The 17,726-nt window shown below is 41.1% G+C and overlaps 2 protein-coding genes across 3 annotated transcripts in view; both read right to left on the bottom strand.

Moving 5' to 3' along the window:
* Window positions 1–1,094: 1,094 nt before the first annotated feature.
* Window positions 1,095–16,853, bottom strand: elmo3 (engulfment and cell motility 3). Of its 2 annotated transcripts, XM_042110539.1 has the most exons (21): window positions 16,592–16,853; window positions 14,523–14,632; window positions 13,634–13,674; window positions 12,917–12,989; window positions 12,453–12,503; window positions 11,804–11,973; window positions 11,513–11,612; window positions 11,237–11,388; window positions 11,031–11,109; window positions 10,895–10,945; window positions 10,466–10,588; window positions 9,763–9,885; window positions 9,478–9,582; window positions 9,159–9,267; window positions 8,914–9,050; window positions 4,937–5,100; window positions 4,335–4,447; window positions 3,937–4,041; window positions 3,751–3,830; window positions 3,446–3,526; window positions 1,095–3,358 (listed from the first exon to the last, which is right to left on the bottom strand). In XM_042110539.1, the coding sequence occupies exons 2-21, from the start codon at window positions 14,598–14,600 to the stop codon at window positions 3,146–3,148; spliced, it is 2,148 nt and encodes a 715-aa protein (XP_041966473.1). In that variant the 5' UTR covers window positions 14,601–14,632; window positions 16,592–16,853; the 3' UTR covers window positions 1,095–3,145. The 2 variants fall into 2 exon arrangements, with proteins under 2 accessions (XP_041966473.1, XP_041966474.1); XM_042110540.1 differs by lacking the exons at window positions 8,914–9,050; window positions 9,159–9,267; window positions 9,478–9,582; ... (10 more) ...; window positions 14,523–14,632; window positions 16,592–16,853 and adding an exon at window positions 6,433–6,758.
* cnot1 (CCR4-NOT transcription complex, subunit 1) overlaps window positions 15,504–17,726 on the bottom strand; it is a 33,448-nt gene continuing 31,225 nt past the window's right edge. Inside the window, exon 49 of the mRNA XM_042110530.1 lies at window positions 15,504–15,515. The gene's annotated coding sequence lies outside the window, so the exon portion shown is untranslated. The remainder of the gene's footprint in view (window positions 15,516–17,726) is intronic.

Here is a 17,726-nt window from a genome sequence, read left to right on the forward strand (position 1 = left end):
CAAACGTCGGACGCCTTACGCAACAAGGCGGTTTTTTATATTTTTTAAATCAGTCATGGGTGCGTTTTGGGCGTAACATCCTTTAAACCAATGAAAATGACATCTCTCATTCCCTTTGACAGCAAGCAGCACAACGTCAAACAGCGCATCAGTATTTTGATAGTCAGCAGCGCAGTTGAAAGAATTTGCTTGACCGTATGGAACAGTTATTCCACTAAACCATGCTTTACTATAGCAGGAGTATAGCCTACATGCATCTGCACTCGTCTTATTTGAACTCATTGGCAAAGTGAAACTAACTTCACTATTGACTGACAATGGGTTACCATTGAAAAAACAGCCTGAAAAAAGCAACAGATACCCTAATAATACTCAAATGACTGAATAAAAACATTTATCCTGCAGAGGAGTTGCTGCTTACATCTTGTGACATCTCTTCAGCTGTGCTTCATATGCGTCTTTCGCTATAGACCAGTTTTTTCTTGGTCAGTGGTGTAATGCTTTTTTGATGGTGTAAGATAACGATTTTTAGATAATGCGCCAAGACCAGACCTTAGGCCGTCAATTGCCACACCCCTGAGCATATTGTTAAATAAAAGAGACGCGCATGGCGAAAAATTGGAGTGTACGATAGGAATAGGCTTTGCGTCACAATAACAATATGTTTTGCGCTGAGTTTTAGATCGCCAAGATAGAGCCCATAAACTTTTAGAAGAAAAATGGCTCATATGAAAAGGTCTAACCCAGTCCAGCAGCAAACATTTTCAAACATTCAAATGGCACAATATCTTATTTTTTGGAAATACCAGTGTTCTCAAATAATCTAATCTAATTTTCCCTTTAATGTGATATTAAATTGTTTTTTTCTTTCATTCAAGAATTGCTTGTAGTAAGTCAAAATAAATAAGAATGACAAGAATACTCAAATCAGCTGTGCATGTTACCTCCATCTCATGCCTTTAGTACCGAATCATACCATGACCTAACTGAACTGATTTCACCAAAGTGGAAGCCATTCCACTCCTAATCTGCATACTGAGCATATTCACACACAAGGCAAAACCAAGGCCTGGATATTCTGCAAACCAAAAGTGAAGTAGATGATTAGATTTATTATGAGTTTTTTTGTATCCTAGTTTCATAGGATTTGGAGTTCAAATGGTTTCTTGATCATTAAAGCAAATAGTCAGTGAACTGAATTCAAAAATCTGAATTACAAAAAGAGCTAAATAAATACAAAATCAGACAGTGCAGGTGTATGGAGTCTGGACATTTCCAATAACATCTGACAACATTTACATTCAACAATCCTTCTTGGGGAAATGATGATAAAAAGAAAAGAACATCAATGTATAAAGAAAGAATGTATGAAGAAAAAACATACATGTCACTGTAGACTTAAAGATGCAGTGTAGCATTAGATGTTATAGCAATTAGCACCACAACACAAGGGGACATATTCATTTCTACATTAAACAATGTAGAAATTAGGTTAGTGGTAGAAACATAGGTTAGTGTCACATCATAAAGTGAAAAGTGAAAGATGCTTCGATTGTTTTCCATTATCTATTTAGGATTAAGTCATTCTGTTTTTGAAATGCGACAAAAAGGCATTTTAATGTAGGTAGAAATGGTTAAGTGATTAAATGACAAAGTGAGGTTGAAACTATTTTCCCATAAGTTATACTGATACAAATCACCAATGTTTGGGACCAATATTAGCTGTAAAAATGAACATTTCAGTGTAAGAATATACAATGATTTACAAAGTCAAATAAAACTATTTGTAAATGAATATGTTAAAAATATTCCAGGTTTAACAACTGTGGTACAAATTTAACGCCACTGATGTCACATTTTAAGTGTGACATGATTGAAAAGATATTCAACTTAAGAATGACAGTCGTGGTGAATGGCATCACAGGGCTGTTTGTGCTCATGAGTTGCTCCCAGACATAATTTACTCATCACAAGTATTATTTGGCCAAGACTCTGGGTTCTGAAATGTAAGGACTGGAATAGGTCTTTGCCATACAGTATATAATACAATATCTTGTAAGTTCTCCACAGTTACATAAAAGTAAAATACATTCTCTACCCATTTTTACATATTGACAATCTCTGATATCCTAAGAGAGGATGGCAATTTAAAATGCGCAATATCTACAATATTCCCCAACTTTACTTTATAGGACCTTTTTGGAAAGAGAAATAGAATATTTCTAGAAGTGAAAAATACATTTTCTGAAGTATAAGAAGAGGGTCTTTTTGGCCACCTAGCAGTTCCTGGAACCTATCCAGTTAAGCAACATGCATCATATGTGTAGCATTACCCTAATATCTGTATCTACTTGGAATAAAAAACAACAGCCAACCATTAGACACTGTAGAGGAATTCATTGAAATCCTGTCCTCAATCATCATGCTTGTAGACCAAAGCTCAGTTGTCATGGCATAGAAAGGCAAACTATCTATAAAATTAGGGGGCAACCTACAAGCAGCAGCTTAGGCTACACCCCAGAATATTTAGTACCTAAGATCACCATATCAGTTCAGCAGCTAGTGACCATACAGTATTTAGTGCTCCAGTTCAGCACTGTTTCAGGTCTCACAATGACTTGCTATTGCTACTCAAGTACCGGTGACATTAACTCAATTAAATTAGGCTGAAAAAAACAAAGGCAAGTACAAAGAGTTCTCCCATCCACACCTGTGAAAAGTGCTCTGCCTACAGCTGCCTATCTACGAGTCACTTGAAATACAGAAACATTAGAGTGCTACAGAAACATTAGAGTGCTACAGAAAGCGGAACGATGGCAATTAATCAAGTCAATACTACGTGAATGTAAAAAAAATAACAATAAAGAATTTGGACAGATGAGAAAGCAGAAAATAAAAATAATTATTACAAGACCTCAAGCTTTCAAAATGAATGCCTCTTTTCCAGGTACCATGGCTATACAAAGTGTCATCCAGTCTAGCATGTTAATGTCAACATGTGGGTCCACTCATCTTAAAGAGCAACACAGACTCCAAAGCAGTATCTTCACTCTCTATATCTCTACTCACTCATACTAAGCCAGGCGGTCTATAAGGACAGGCAGCTCCTTCCCCTTACACCCACTGACCAGTACACTGCGTGAGGCTACTGCTCAGCCTGGCTGAAGTCGTAGCAGAAGTTGAAGTTGCTCGGGGGGTTGGGGACGGCCGGGGCGCGTTCGGGGATGGGCACGTTCTCCAGGTCCAGGAGGCGCAGCTTGATCTCCATGGACAGGAGGATCTCCAGTTCACTGCGCATGCACTCGCTGCTCATGTCGCGGCCCAGGAGCACGTTCAAGCCGTCTGTCCACAGGCAGAACTGAGGGACACCCAGAACATGAGGTCAAACACAGGCTTACGCAAGGAAGTGAAATATCTACCAACAAAGAAATGAAAGCCATCTTACATCGGTCCTGGATGAGGCGATGAAATTCAGGCTATACTCCTCTACGTCGTATGTTATGCTGAATGCAAGATCCAGCACTTCCTACGAAGAGATGCAACACCCTGATCAGATGTTATTGTAAGATGTTAAGACAAAACACCACAGACACAGTTGACAAGCCAGTGTCCTGGGATTACTGATGAACTACCTATAAATCAGAAATATGGGTGAGGTTTGAGTGTTTGAAAGCAACTGCATCTAGCCCTACTACTAATACTGTATTGACCATAGATATGGACTACGTTCATTATTGCAGCGATTGAGACCTTTGTCTGTTTGCCTTTGTTCTCCTTCATGTGAGGACAGTCCTTCCCGGTCAGCAAACCTTTGATGTCAGCCACAGGAACTAAGAGAAGAATTGGTAACCATATTCAGTACTGTTGATGCATTTACACAAGAACAGAGTATCAGAAGACATGGACAGCTACAGATACAGGCCCCATCACACTCACTCTTCTCCTGAAGTGCCTCAATAGAAGGCATCTCTGCTTCTTCCTCCACATCACCATAGTGAAGCATTTTGTGATTGGGTGAGAGGCGGCAGTACCACAATTTGTCTAAAAATAAAAAAAACACAACAAAGGTATAGCTCCAAGTAGAACTAAGGACATAGGTTTTTTTCTGTGTTGAACTAAGGAAAGGTTTTTCTGTGCTTCCTTGATTTCCTTCACTGCACTACCCTCCACAGACATAAGCTTTTGGGGATCAGTAAAATCCATAAAAACCTTGACAAAATAAGTCATGTTTTGGAGAGTCGTGCCAGAACTCGTTTGTGTTAAAGTTAAAAGTTGACTAAAAGTTGACTACAGCCTGAAGCTGCAGTGTGTCTGGCCCATGGCATGGGACTCACCCTGTCTCCGGCGGCTGCTGATCTTGCGGAACAGTGTGCCGTGGCAAAGGCGGTGGAGTCTCTGCTGGCGGATCAGCTCCAAGAGTTCAGGCTTCAGACGCTCCTTCAGCTCACTGATACACAGCACAGCACAGCACACAAGGTGACACACGATCACTCGTCAAGGATACACGACTCCTTTGTTTACACTCATCTGTTCTTTTTAGGAGGTGCCAAAAGCCCTGACAAGAATGCTGTGAGATTTATTGTCAGCCTTTCATGTGTAAACATGCCTTCATCCAAGTGAAAGATGCACTTTGCTATGTATCAATAAAGCAGACAGGGCCCCAAGACATTTATTTTTGTTTAGTGACAAATACTGACTAAGCAGGGCAGCATAGCATACAGGGGTGGAAGAAAGGATCTACACACAGACGGGCCTCAACCGCATAAGGACACATAAACATGAGGTACACTCCTGACATCTAACAATAATAATGATAAACATGAGGTACACTCCTGACATCTAACAATAATAATGATAAACATGAGGTGTGCTCCTGACATCACACTTCTGCCTACGAACAATAATAATTAAAAAACAGCAGATGCAGTGGACTCACAGGACAGGGGGAGCAAGAGTCTCCTCCTGGTGCAGTCGCTCGGTCTGACGCAGCTTAAGGATCTCACTGTAGTTGAGCGCATTCACTTTATTCTTAAACAGCTCCAGAGAGGTAGGCTTACTGGACAGAGTCCTTGTAATTTGCTCTCGTACAACTTGCATAACCTGGACAGAAAGCAGGTGTGGATGTTATGGAAACTAAAATGATCAGTTGTGAAGAAGGCTTTGTTCTTAGCACAGGGCTTCTCAAACGTTTTGGTTCCAAGGAACCCTTGTGGGGGAGAACATTTCTGAGGACCCCCCTCCTGATCGGAACAATTAGGCCATTTGTATTCTCTGAAGTTATGGCCAGGTTCACTATCCCATGTTTTCTGCAACCTCTTCCACGTCATCAAGTGATGCAAAATCCACATTTCTCCATATTCATCACCGAGCTAGCGACTTGAGTGAAGTGATTCAAGTTCAATGTTAATGTGGGTGGGAGCGAATACACACAACTTAACTTATTGGTGAAAAGGGTTGTCATCTGTAGCTACAGTATCAATTTTAAAATGATAAACCACAACTTTAAAGCAAATTATTTTGCGGACCCCTTGGCTATTTGGCCACTTTGAGAACCACTGCTATAACATACAAATGTGTCTTGCTTGTTTGTGTGTGTGTGTGTGTGTCTGTCTATGTTTGAATTCATGAATTCATTCAGTATTTGTAAACATTTTGTTTAGACAAATGCAATACTATGTTCTCGGAGTGTTAAATGCAAAATATCAAGGCAACCTCACAGCCAAAAGGTCTTGCACCTGTTGGTGTTTTTGTGTGACCAAGATCCAACCACATCATAGGGTTGTCAACTTCTGAATGAAACATGTCTAGACTGAAGCGGTTCATCTCAGAGGTCCAACTGACCAGCCATCTGACACTGATGTAGTCTGACTCAGGGTGACCATGCCCCCACTCCCCTGCCCTTGAGGCAAGGACACTGAACATGTCTGTCCCCCTCCCCCCTGTTATGAGCAAAGCGGTTTTAAAACAATAAGCCCTCCCAGATAGAAAAAGACACAATGACTCATTTTCATATTGTCACTATAAATTCTATATAAAATGCATAGTCTTCAGTAATGCAATAAAAGCCCCCCTCTCTGATGGCAACTCTCACATCTGCTCTCAGACACACACTATAACTGTTCTGGTATGGAAGTCAGTCCTAGAATAAAACAACAGAACTAGAACCTATGCTGTACAAATACAACTGGCATTTTAGAATATCCATGCATTATTCCCATACAACTTTCAAATGTACACTATTGTAAATAATCATATCAAATCAAATTATGTACGACAGTCCTATTTACAAAATATTTTTACATAGCAATACATGTATCTCTTACAAAACATTTCACATTCTTTGTGTCTAAAACGATTTCCAATGTTTAAAAAAGATAATATGTCTAAATTATTAAAGAGGCAAAACAATGTATCTGAAAAAATAGAACTGACCTCCATGTGTTAGTCTTTCATAAAATCCCTGTATGCAGAAGATGAACCAGAAACTGGAGAACATTCAGAACAGACTGACGAGCTCACGGTCATGACACAAGTTGTCCCCAGCTGAGAGTATTTTGTAAATAGACACTTGGGTAGCCACTCCACCTTCTTCTTCTAGTTCTGTTTTCTTTTGCTTTACCTCTCTATCCCTTTCTTCCTTTCAGTACATCAACCCTCCACAGCAGACAGACGCATAGGAGAGTATCCGCTGTTCTACCTCAGCCATGAACAACTGCAGCAGACCCAATTCCATCATGACAGTATGTGTGGCTGTGACTGCCCACTGACACACACACACACACACACACACACACACGCACACACACACACACACACACGCACACACACACACACGTGTCTGACCTCAGGCATCTAGCTTCCAGAAGCACATTGCCAGGGTCGATTAACAGTAGGTCTTGTGACTTGTCAGAAATCCAGAATGCTGGAAATCGGTAGGGCAGCAGCAAACAGATGTCAGTGGAACTGAAGGACATGCAGTACAGTACAATACTAGAAATAACATTCCAATTAGGCCAACATCTCAATCGGTTTTTCACACAGCCCCTATTCAGTCCTCTACTCAGCCTTTGTGCAGATCCATGACAACTCTTCTTCCTGACTTCATTTACACAATTCATTTTCTTTCAAATCAACCAAATAAAAATTTAAAAAATATCCACAAAAAAAGCTTGATAAACAAAGCATTGTTGCATTATAGTATGCACTGGTTGCATTATAGTATGCACTAGTTGTACAATATGTGCTTTTGATCATGACAAAACAAGGCTGTGTTCAGTGCGCTCTCCTGAGCTCTGTTGTGTTGGTGTTGTCTGTGTGCAGGTCTATGTGGGGGTAAATGCTGATGGAACTAACTGATTGTTTGGAGTGCTTGTGTTCCTCCCGCTGCATTTCTGCCTCGGCCTGGCTTTCTTTTTGTGTCTCTAATACCCTCGTAAAAAGATGTGACCTGATTATACTGCCCAGGAGGATTGTGGGAGAGCATGTGTGAGTGTGAACAATAAAGGTCTGCTGGCCAGACACTTGTCACTGCCAAAAGGTCAAAAGGTCAGGATTTATGACTAAACGCACTTTTAAAATGCAACCTTATTCGTGACAACATTCCTGTATTGTGCCATCTAGATGTGCCAGTATGTTTAACCATTAGGGGCTCTCCATCATCATAACTAGTACAGTATAGCCTATTGTCTCCATCATAACTAGTACAGTACAGCCTATTGTCTCTCCTAATGCTTTAATAATCATAACTAGTACAGTATAGCCTATTGTCTCTACTAAGGCTTTAGTATAGTATAAGTATATATACTCTTTTGATCCTGTGAGGGAAATTTGGTCTCTATTTATCCCAATCTGTGAATTAGTGAAACACACTCAGCACACAGTGTACACACAGTGAGGTGAAGCACACACTAATCCCGGCGGCGCTCGGGGAGCAGTGAGGGGTTAGGTGCCTTGCTCAAGGACACTTCAGCCGTGCCTAATGGTCGGGGTTCGAACCGCCAACCCTCCGGTTACAAGTCCGAAGCGCTAACCAGTAGGCCACGGCTGCCGCTTTAATAATCATAACTAGTACACTACAGCCTATTGTCTCTCCTAATGCTTTGTTCCCACAACAGGCTCCAGCAGCCTCTACCTGGATGTCCAACTCAAGTGGTGACGTAGCATGTGGAGGCGGGCGGGGATCAGAGGGATGCTGTGCGTCACAGTCTGTGTTTGCATTACAGTCGGCCTTTGGAATGACCACTGACAAACGCTCTCCTTATTTAACAAAGCAAAGGTAGAAATAGTGTTCCATTCTAGATCATCTTCAAATAGAGACATGGCATAGTCCTTAGATTCTAATTGCTCATTATGGTCGTCTAGTAGTCTGTTCTGGCTTTGCCTAAATGCAAAACTCTGCACAGTCCTGGGTATGAGAATAAGGGCCACGGACAGAGCCATACACAATTCTAACCAATCAACTACAATCAACATGTTTCTTCAAAAGTACAGAATGGAGGGCCATCATTTAATTGTTGAGCTGAAATATCAGCAGCCTTTCAACAGAGTAGTGGACTCTAGCTTTCAAATGCATGTGCAGGGAAATTCAGTCTAGCATGGATCAACAATGACACAAAAGACCAATTCTGCCCAGTTCTAGTCAGAATAAAATCGATTTAAACACTGAAGAACAAGATGATTCAGTTCTATGATTTAAACACTGAAGAACAAGATGATTCAGTTCTATGATTTAAACACTGAAGAACAACATGATTCAGTTATATGATTTTGATACAACCCATGTGTATGCTTACTAACCCAAATAATAAAATATTAACAAACTCTTTGGGTATACATGTGTGGCACTGACGTGCTAACATAATGTAATGCCTCTGACACTAGTGCAAGCAGTCAGATTTAAGGAAGACAAAGCACCTTATCAAAGTCCTCCTGGGTGGCCCGCATCTCCTTCCAGGTTTTGTTGAGCAGCTGGATGCAGATGCAGAAGAGCTCATCCAGCAGCCGGTCCTGGGAGAAGAAGACCGGGTGGTAGTGCGAGCCCGTCTCAGACGCTAGCAGATGGGCAGAGAGGAGGATGAAGGTCACGCTTCACAAGGGTCACAAAAATCACACCCCCCCCCTCCCCCTCACACACACACACACACACACAATGTACTCACGTGGTTCTCCAATGCGTAAGATTTCGCAGAGGATAAGTGTGAGCTGGATACTGCTGCGGGCAAATGGACACTCGTGCTTGTCCTCCCGACTGCTGTTCTCCAGAACAAACTGATGGAGGGAACAAGAGGCCGAGAAAAAGAAGAAAACAAAGTTACGCAACATTGATGTAGTGCTTTTGGCACAGTGATACACCACCTCATGGTCTTAATATTGCAACTGTAAATTCTTTCCTGACATAGCACCTCTAAAATAAACTGATTTGTGGAAGTTTTGTGAAGCTCTCAAACAACATTTGTCATAAACAAGTGGTGTGCTCACCCTGCTGAAAGCGTCAGGATTGCGGGAGGCAAAGTAGCCCATAGTGTCCAAAGCCAGGAGACCTGGAGGTGTGCGGTTCAGATCCTGCCCTGGGTTGCTATTGTTCTGTCAGAGAAATACAACAATTCCTCCTCAAGTCTATAAATAAAAATATGAATGCACCAAACATGTGGACATGGACATGAAACTTTGAGTTTGAAACTCATTGAATAAACGTCTTATGATTATGACCTTCTAGTGATTAAAAACAACAAGAATTGGTAATGAGGTGAGGTGTTTGCTCACAGAAAAGCCCAGCTTTTTAAACTCCTTTGCACAGAGGGAGCGCCGGCGCTCAGTACTCAAGCTGTTCTCGCTCTCCGTCTCGAATGCAGCCTGTCTCAGGGCATGCAGTATCTCCCTCTGATCCTGTAGGAGCGCGCACACACACACACACACACACACACACACACACACAAGCAGGGAGTGGGTACAGAGGCTAAACTGTGTGGACACTGCTGGAACATGAATGTAAACGTAAATCAGGTTTCTAGGCCAAGTATACTTGCATATACAAGGAATTTGGTCTCTGCATTTATCCCATCCGTGAATTAGTGAACACACAGGGCACACAGTGAACACACAGTGAGGTGAAGCACACACTAACCCGGAGCAGTGAGCTGCCTTGCCATAGCGGCGCTCGGGGAGCAGTGAGGGGTTAGGTGCCTTGCTCAAGGGCACTTCAGCCGTTCCCACTGGTCAGGAATCGAACCGGCAACCCTTCGGTTCCAAACCCGAAGCCCTAACCAGTAAGCCACGACTGAGCTATGGGCCTATTGTGATTATGGACACAGTATTGAGATTACAGAAGAACAGTGACAGTTTGGTAAGGGAGTGACAATGGGAGAAGATCAGAGCTCATCTGATTTCGGTAAGAGTGACACGTAGGTGCTAGGTGGTCATCACAGTAGCTGCTGATGTATTTCTGGACAGGGCAAGCAGGGCCCACCTGACTGTAGGAGTCGAGAGGCGTCCTCATGCGCGGCTCCAGCTGGTTAAGGGAGAGGGACTGCAGGACATACAGGTAGTGGGCCATTTCGTCCCCCACTGGACCCGAGCTGTGGATGATGTTCTGGACAGAGAAACAGAAGGCCAGCAAAGCTCAATAGATCACCATAAGAGCATTGGGACATTTCAGTGAAGAGTCTCCTTGGAAACGGAGGCCATCACATCTCTACAACCATGGTTTTGACGTGATTGAGGTTAGAGATAGTGTAAGCCTCACTTCCTAATGCCGTGAATGGAACAGCTGCGAAATGTTTAAATCCTGCTTACCAGTCCCAGTGGTGATGCGAGTGGTAATGAGCTGAATTATAGGATTCAAATATTGCATCAATCTTTTTTACATGTGACACTCATGCTCAAATGAGGAGTTTACCTTGTAAATGTATTGGCGAAGGTTTTTCTTAGCAAGGAAATCAAACAGCTCCTGAAATCAGAGTAGAGGACACACACGGTCATACAGATGTACAATTCTACACTACAGGACTTTCAACATTGAGAAGACCACTGACCCGTCTTTTTTCTTCCCCAGCTGTTTGGAGCAATGCCATCAACAGGGCCATGGCTTTTGTCTGAATCTGCTGGTTTGTCCTGAGAGTAGGTCAAGAGAGACAGAGAGAGAGAGGGAGCAGGGAGCAAAGAGAGTATGTGTGTGTGTTTTGAGCGAGAGGTCAAAAGGCTAAGAAGCATCTAGAGTGCAGAGGCGCTTGCTGCTTACACCTGCAGGTGTAATATGAGCCTCTCCAGGGTGACCTCCTGCATGATGTGGTGGAAGAGGCTGCTGCTGCTCTGGACCATGCTCTCCAGGATGGCCAGTGAGACCTGTTGGATGGACGCGTCCAACGCCTTCGCATTCACAAAGCTGGCGATCTGAACAGGGACACACAAGATGGAACAAAGGCATTCAACCAGGGTGCTGAAGGTACAACAGAGCAGCCCAAAACACAGAAGAGAAGAGACACTGAACACCTCAACATTTATGGCCACTTCCCACCTTCTTTATGAAGATTAAGGACAGGTTCTCCCATGATACAATCCCATGGTCCATCAGTTCCATGAAGCCCATCAGAGTATGAGTCATAATGACAGCAGACCTTCAAAAGACACAGTTGACCGTCTGGTGTTAGAGAGTCAGGCAAGTCTACTGTGCCATCTTGTGGCAATAACATGTATTGATATGCCACATCTGATCTTTTCATAGAGTGATCGGTCATAAAATGAACACAACTGAACTGAACAGAGTTAACACACTCCCAAGTACATTAAAAGATTTGACTAAACTCACTCATTATGGTCTTCCACAATCTTCACCAACAGGGAGTGTCCATCACGATTGATAAATTCCTGGGCAAACGTGACGTCCGTTGACAAGGAGGCCAGCTGCTTCAGCGAATCACAGCGCACTCCTGAGTCTGAGCTCTGTATGCCCTTAAACAAGTCTTCAGCACAGCGGCTCTAACACACACACACACACACACACACACACACAAGAATCAGGAGTTTATCCTCAATGAAAGGGGTAAACTACAAAACATGGTTAGTGCCCCAGAGCCTGAAAGTGCTCAAATTTGGCAAACATTTTTGTTGAATGTGCTTTCTTTAAACTTTTTTTTGGTAAACATTTCATATTATTTGCTTGAAACTGTAAATAAAACAGATGAGACAACTGCCACAAACATCCTCTGTTCACCAAATCTGAACGCACCTCTTGCTCAATATACTTTAAACCAAGCTTCCATGACATTTCAAGCTATTCTATTCCCCATTTGCTTAATTTAGCTCATCCTGAAAATGTGCAGGCCATGAAAACATGCATACATGCAGCATGTTTGTACCCATGACAACATAAAACAACCGGCATACAGTTGTACAGTTGCATGATAAATACTGTATTGATGAGACTTCAGTGTTATGTTCCGTATTAGAAGACTTACAGGGGCCTTGGTCAAGCGTAGAATGCTGCCATTCTTAATGTCCAGACGATTCTAGAAGAAACACACGGTTGCAACACGGTTGAGCAAAAAACAAACAAAATGTCAAGAGCACCCAAATGGACACAACAGCATCTATGGTCAAGATATCCGGAGGAGGACAGCAAATACAACAAAGTGAAAATGAGAACAAAAGGGAGAAATAGGACAGAGGTAACACCCATACCCAAGTTCCTGTGACTTTGGAATGCCTCCAACGTTGCTTAAAGAACCAACACTATTTTCCTCTGATTTCTTTAACTACACCTTAGTTCTACACCTTGCCACCAACTTACATAACAATTGGGTTGACATTTGTTGTGTAATTCCTGCTTACAGATAGACAAACAAAGACAAACAACCCAACAAAGTGCACTGAAAACAGCAGCTCCTTGGTGGAGGTGGCGAGGGCAAGAGCAATGACTTACAGACTCAGTGATGTAGGTCTGGACACCGTCTGCATACTGAAGGGCATAGTTGTCTGGGCCCTGCAGATTCCACCTACAGGAGTGCATATTGACAGGCATTTCTATTACATATACTGAACAAAAAAACAATAGTTTTTCATGAGTAGAGGTAAAAGATAGAAGACTACTTCCATGTACACAAGGTTTAGTTCTCTCAATTTTTGTTCAGAAAGTTTACTTTACTTTACACTTTAGCCCAGAGGCAACTGTTGGACCTTCCTGCAATATGTGCATGCCACCTGTACACTCCTCCCAATCTTTGGGTGACACTGTGATGTGTGATAAAACAGCACATTGTGGAGTGGACTTTTATTATGACTAGTCCAAGGCACATCTGTGGAAAGCTCTGCAATGATTCTTAATCAGACTCTTGATATGCCACACCTGTCAGGTGCTGTATTATCTTAGCAAAGGTGAAGTGCCCACAAACACAGAGTTCAACAAATTTGTGTACAACATTTGAGAGAAATAAACCTTTTGTGTGCCAAAACAAATCATACCTTTTACTACAATTTGTGAAAAATAAGTGCAAAAACAGTGAAAAAAAGTGCTGCGTTTATATTTTTGTTCAGTCTAAAATTAACCAGTGTCCATTAATAGAATAAGACATGAATATTAACGCTCAAAGTGCTGTATAAATGGCGCATATCACAGCAATCACACACGCCATGCACTCACCGATCACAGACTTCTTTAATGACAGCACTAAGGGGCTTTTTCTGGTGGGAGAGAAACAGTACAACACTGATTTGGACCATATAAAGCACCCGCTCATATAGACAACAAGCCTTTAAATAGATCCTGGCTGAATCATGACTTCAACTGGGAATGTACACAGTCGCGGAAGGAAACAGCATAAAGGACAAGCTACTCCCATGTCTGCAACTGAGCTACCCTTTCATTTGTGGTCAAACCTCTGGTCAACCAATCTTAGATTTTTAGTGTACTGTGGTACACCAATCAATGCTCTATAATTTGTGGTCTGACGAGCGGTCATCAAATTATAAGGTTTATGGTAAAGTTAGTGTGTGGACTGGGGATGTTGAATAAAAGATGTGAGATAATTATTGTTTACCCAACAGTAATAACACCCACATCATAATAAATAAATTGCATTATCTCCTTTGTGGAAACAGCAAGAGGAAAAGGTGATGGCAGGGATCAATTACCAAGGTAAACTGCAAAAAGTAGTTCATCATAAAACATTGTTCATTAGCTTCATTTCATCTGAATGGGATTTTTCAGAGATATACACAACCCAAGACTCTTTCAAAAAACCCTGCTATTACAAGTTTACAGCATTAACTTGTGTGGAGGTATGGCAACAATAGTGCTCTTAGGCGACATAAAACAAACACATAATATGCACTATCCATATAATTAATACCAATGGAATACGCATCATAATCAACTAAACATGGTTATGCGTTTGCTCAAAAACTATCTACAACTGCTTACCAAAGGTCTTCCTACAAAGGGGATAATTAACACATGAAGCTTAGCTTTGTGTTCTACATCATTTTGGCCCTTTGAAGGGCCAACTAGATCACAATAATCAAAAGCTCACCTGGTCCAACTGAATAAGTTGAGGGTAGGCCCCTGGCATTTGAATCGCGATCTTCACTATGTCTTTCTGCTGAGGCATCCTGATGGCAATGGTCTTATTATGTTTGAGCCCTGGGTAATAACACATTCACAAACAGATTCTCAACAGATTTCAGTTGTAATTGAATACGGATATAGATATATATATATATATATATATATATATATATATATATATATATATATATATATATATATATATATATATATATATATATATATATATATGTGTGTGTGTGTGTGTGTGTGTGTGTGTAATATATAATACACAACACAAATGGATGAAGTACATGAAATCTAAATTCATCAATTTCAATTTACAATTACTCTGAGATAACATGACTTGAGTAAATGATGTGCTAAGCAATAAGACAACTAAACTAATCAGAACAGATGAACACTGGGCATGAGCCCCTATTACAGAAAAACTAAATATGGACCTTTGAATTTGAACGGAGCTTGACTTGGTAAATCTACCAGAGGGGTGTATAATCCTTCACCTAATATGGTAGAGGGACCAGCATATCAGCTCTGTCAGATGCAACTTCATGTTAATCTTCTGTGCTTTTTACTTTTACAAATTTAAAATAGGGGAAATATTTTCATTAGCATTAAGTCCTTAATATTATATTTGTCAATGCTCTAGGCTAAATATTAACCTTTCCTGGCTGTATAGCACCTTAGGCAAGGTTATTTATTGGTTTAGATGTTATTATGCAAAGATATTTATGAAATAGAATATAACCAGGGGTGTCACAAATATTTTAAACAATCTGGGTGATTTCTCCATGTGATAATCCGAGAGATTGTTTGTCACTGATTACATTTTACGTAATCTACTGATTAATCCAATTTTTCAGGCTGTGCTGCAGTAGGCCAACTACCTAAAGTAATCCTTTCAACACTGACAACCCTCACACTCCAGCATCTACACCAAAACCTACACACTCTTTCACTTTCCAAAATGAACTGCAATTTGTCTCTGTTAAACAATCTCAACACCTCATTTTAAGAATGACTGGACCTGAGTGTGTACTTCCTCATCATGGAGGAAGTAACAGTGTAGCCTAATGATTGCCAAACAAACCTCCAGGGTTGCATGTCTCAAGTCTTTCCATATGTTTGGATATAGTGCAGTGAGAATGATTGTCATGTCTCAGCAAGCTATAAAGAGGAAACTTAAGGGTGTAAACTACATGTGTGAGAGAGAGAGAAAGAGTAGGCTACTGACCACAACCAGCTAGAACTTCCAGTTTCTGAAATACTTGCATGCATGCATTTAACACTCACCACTGCTCAAGAGTTACCCAATAAGGGTGTTTGTTTACGGTGGAGACAACAGAGAAAAGCCTAGTTACTAGTAGTAACCCATGAAGTATAACTTTGTGCAGACTCCCATTCCTGGCATGTTCCAACAAGTAGCACTAGCACAATGACGCCAAGATCGAAGATCAAGCCCTACATAATGTGCGTTTCTGTCTTTGAGTCACTGTATTTCTCCACCTAAGACACACATGCAGGCCAATGGTGGATATCATATTTTTTATGCTGACGAACAGAATTTTTTTGACGCAGGGATATCCAAAAACTGCTGGAGGAATCCCAGCTCTGGCCTGGCCTAACTTATTAAAGCGTACAGGTCAGGCAACGGACTAATTAACTTCCCCCCGTGCCCTTATAGAAGCCAACAGTTATGTCCCGAGACTTTTACAGTCTACGGTTTAAAATGTATTAATACGAATTAATATAAATCTGGGGAACTAAATATGCGTCACCCTGAATAACGTTAACGCATGGAAAGCCGCTGTGCTGCTGAGTTTCACTGCAAGTTCTCGTAGGTCACCGACAAAAACAGAAAACTTAAAACAATACTTTTTAACTGTAGGCTACTAAGGGGTGGTATTATGCTCAAATTCATGCCATTTTTTGCGGCAAAAAGTCGATGACGCGAAATTATGGGGATAGCATACAACGAATTTCACAGTGGTATTTAGGCTAACGTTGGCTACTCCGCGTTTCTTTGAAACCTACCTGTTCAAACTTTTCCCGAAGAAGTGCGCGTTGTAAAGTCAAGCCGCATTCGTATCCTTCAATGTAAGTAATGAACGACGATCTTACCGTTAACGTACCGTATCCAAATATTGTTGTGATGTACAGTATATTTACAATTTAGAAGAGTAATTGATTGTTTTCGCAGTTCCGGGTTGAGTGGGAGTTTTACCCGCCCCCAATAAGTGCAGCAGGGAGGGACCGAAGAAAATGCTCGGCTTGCCATTCTTGGAAATAGTTCTCTGGACTGAAAGGAGCAGGCCTTTCATTCTTTAACAGAATATTAGGCCCTACATGAGTTTATAGGATGAAAGTGATAGCCAAGGCCACAATATGTCAATAGCAACCCCGTCCGTCCAGATTCTGTGATTGTCAATTTCTGAGAAGTACGTGTTTGATTCTCAGAATATCTGAAGTAAAACCAGCATGCAACATGGCATAGGGACACAGATCCAAAGAGATCATAACTTTCAATAAAATAAAAAAAACCTGCTAAGCCAGGCTTCATTGTCTGTAATACATCTGATTAGCCTTCACTGCCCATCCTACAGAGAAATTGTCTATGGTAGCCTACTGTGAAAACATAGCCAGTCAGTTATCAGTGGTTCTTAACCTTTTCCAGTGATGTACCCCCTGTGAAATATTTTTTTCCGCCAAGTACCCCCTAACCAGAGCAAAGCATTTTAAGTTGAGAAAAAAAGACTTAAAACCGAGTACTATACGGAGCCCCTAAGGGGACATGAGCAAAAAAAATCTAAAGTTTAGTTTCATGTGCTCACGTGAAACTTTCATGTGCGCACCTTAGGGGCTCCGTAGCACTGTGCCACCAGTGTCTAATTTATTAAACGTTGGAACTGATAAAACACCAAAAAATCAAACATTTGGAAAAAAACTATTTTCAACATTTTAAATTTTAATAGTCCATGACTACATTTATTGCAAATGATTCAAACTAATGTAGTGAAAACAGTGACCATATGACCATTTAAAACTATAACATGAACCATTTAAAACTCCATAAATATGCAAAACATATGCAACATTCTCTTGAACTATAAATATGATTTAATATTTATTAGTTGTTTTTAGTATTTCTGCATGGATTCTACTTTTTAAA

The sequence above is a fragment of the Alosa sapidissima genome, chromosome 11 (genome assembly GCF_018492685.1).
Source record: "Alosa sapidissima isolate fAloSap1 chromosome 11, fAloSap1.pri, whole genome shotgun sequence".
Classification (NCBI taxonomy): domain Eukaryota; kingdom Metazoa; phylum Chordata; class Actinopteri; order Clupeiformes; family Clupeidae; genus Alosa; species Alosa sapidissima.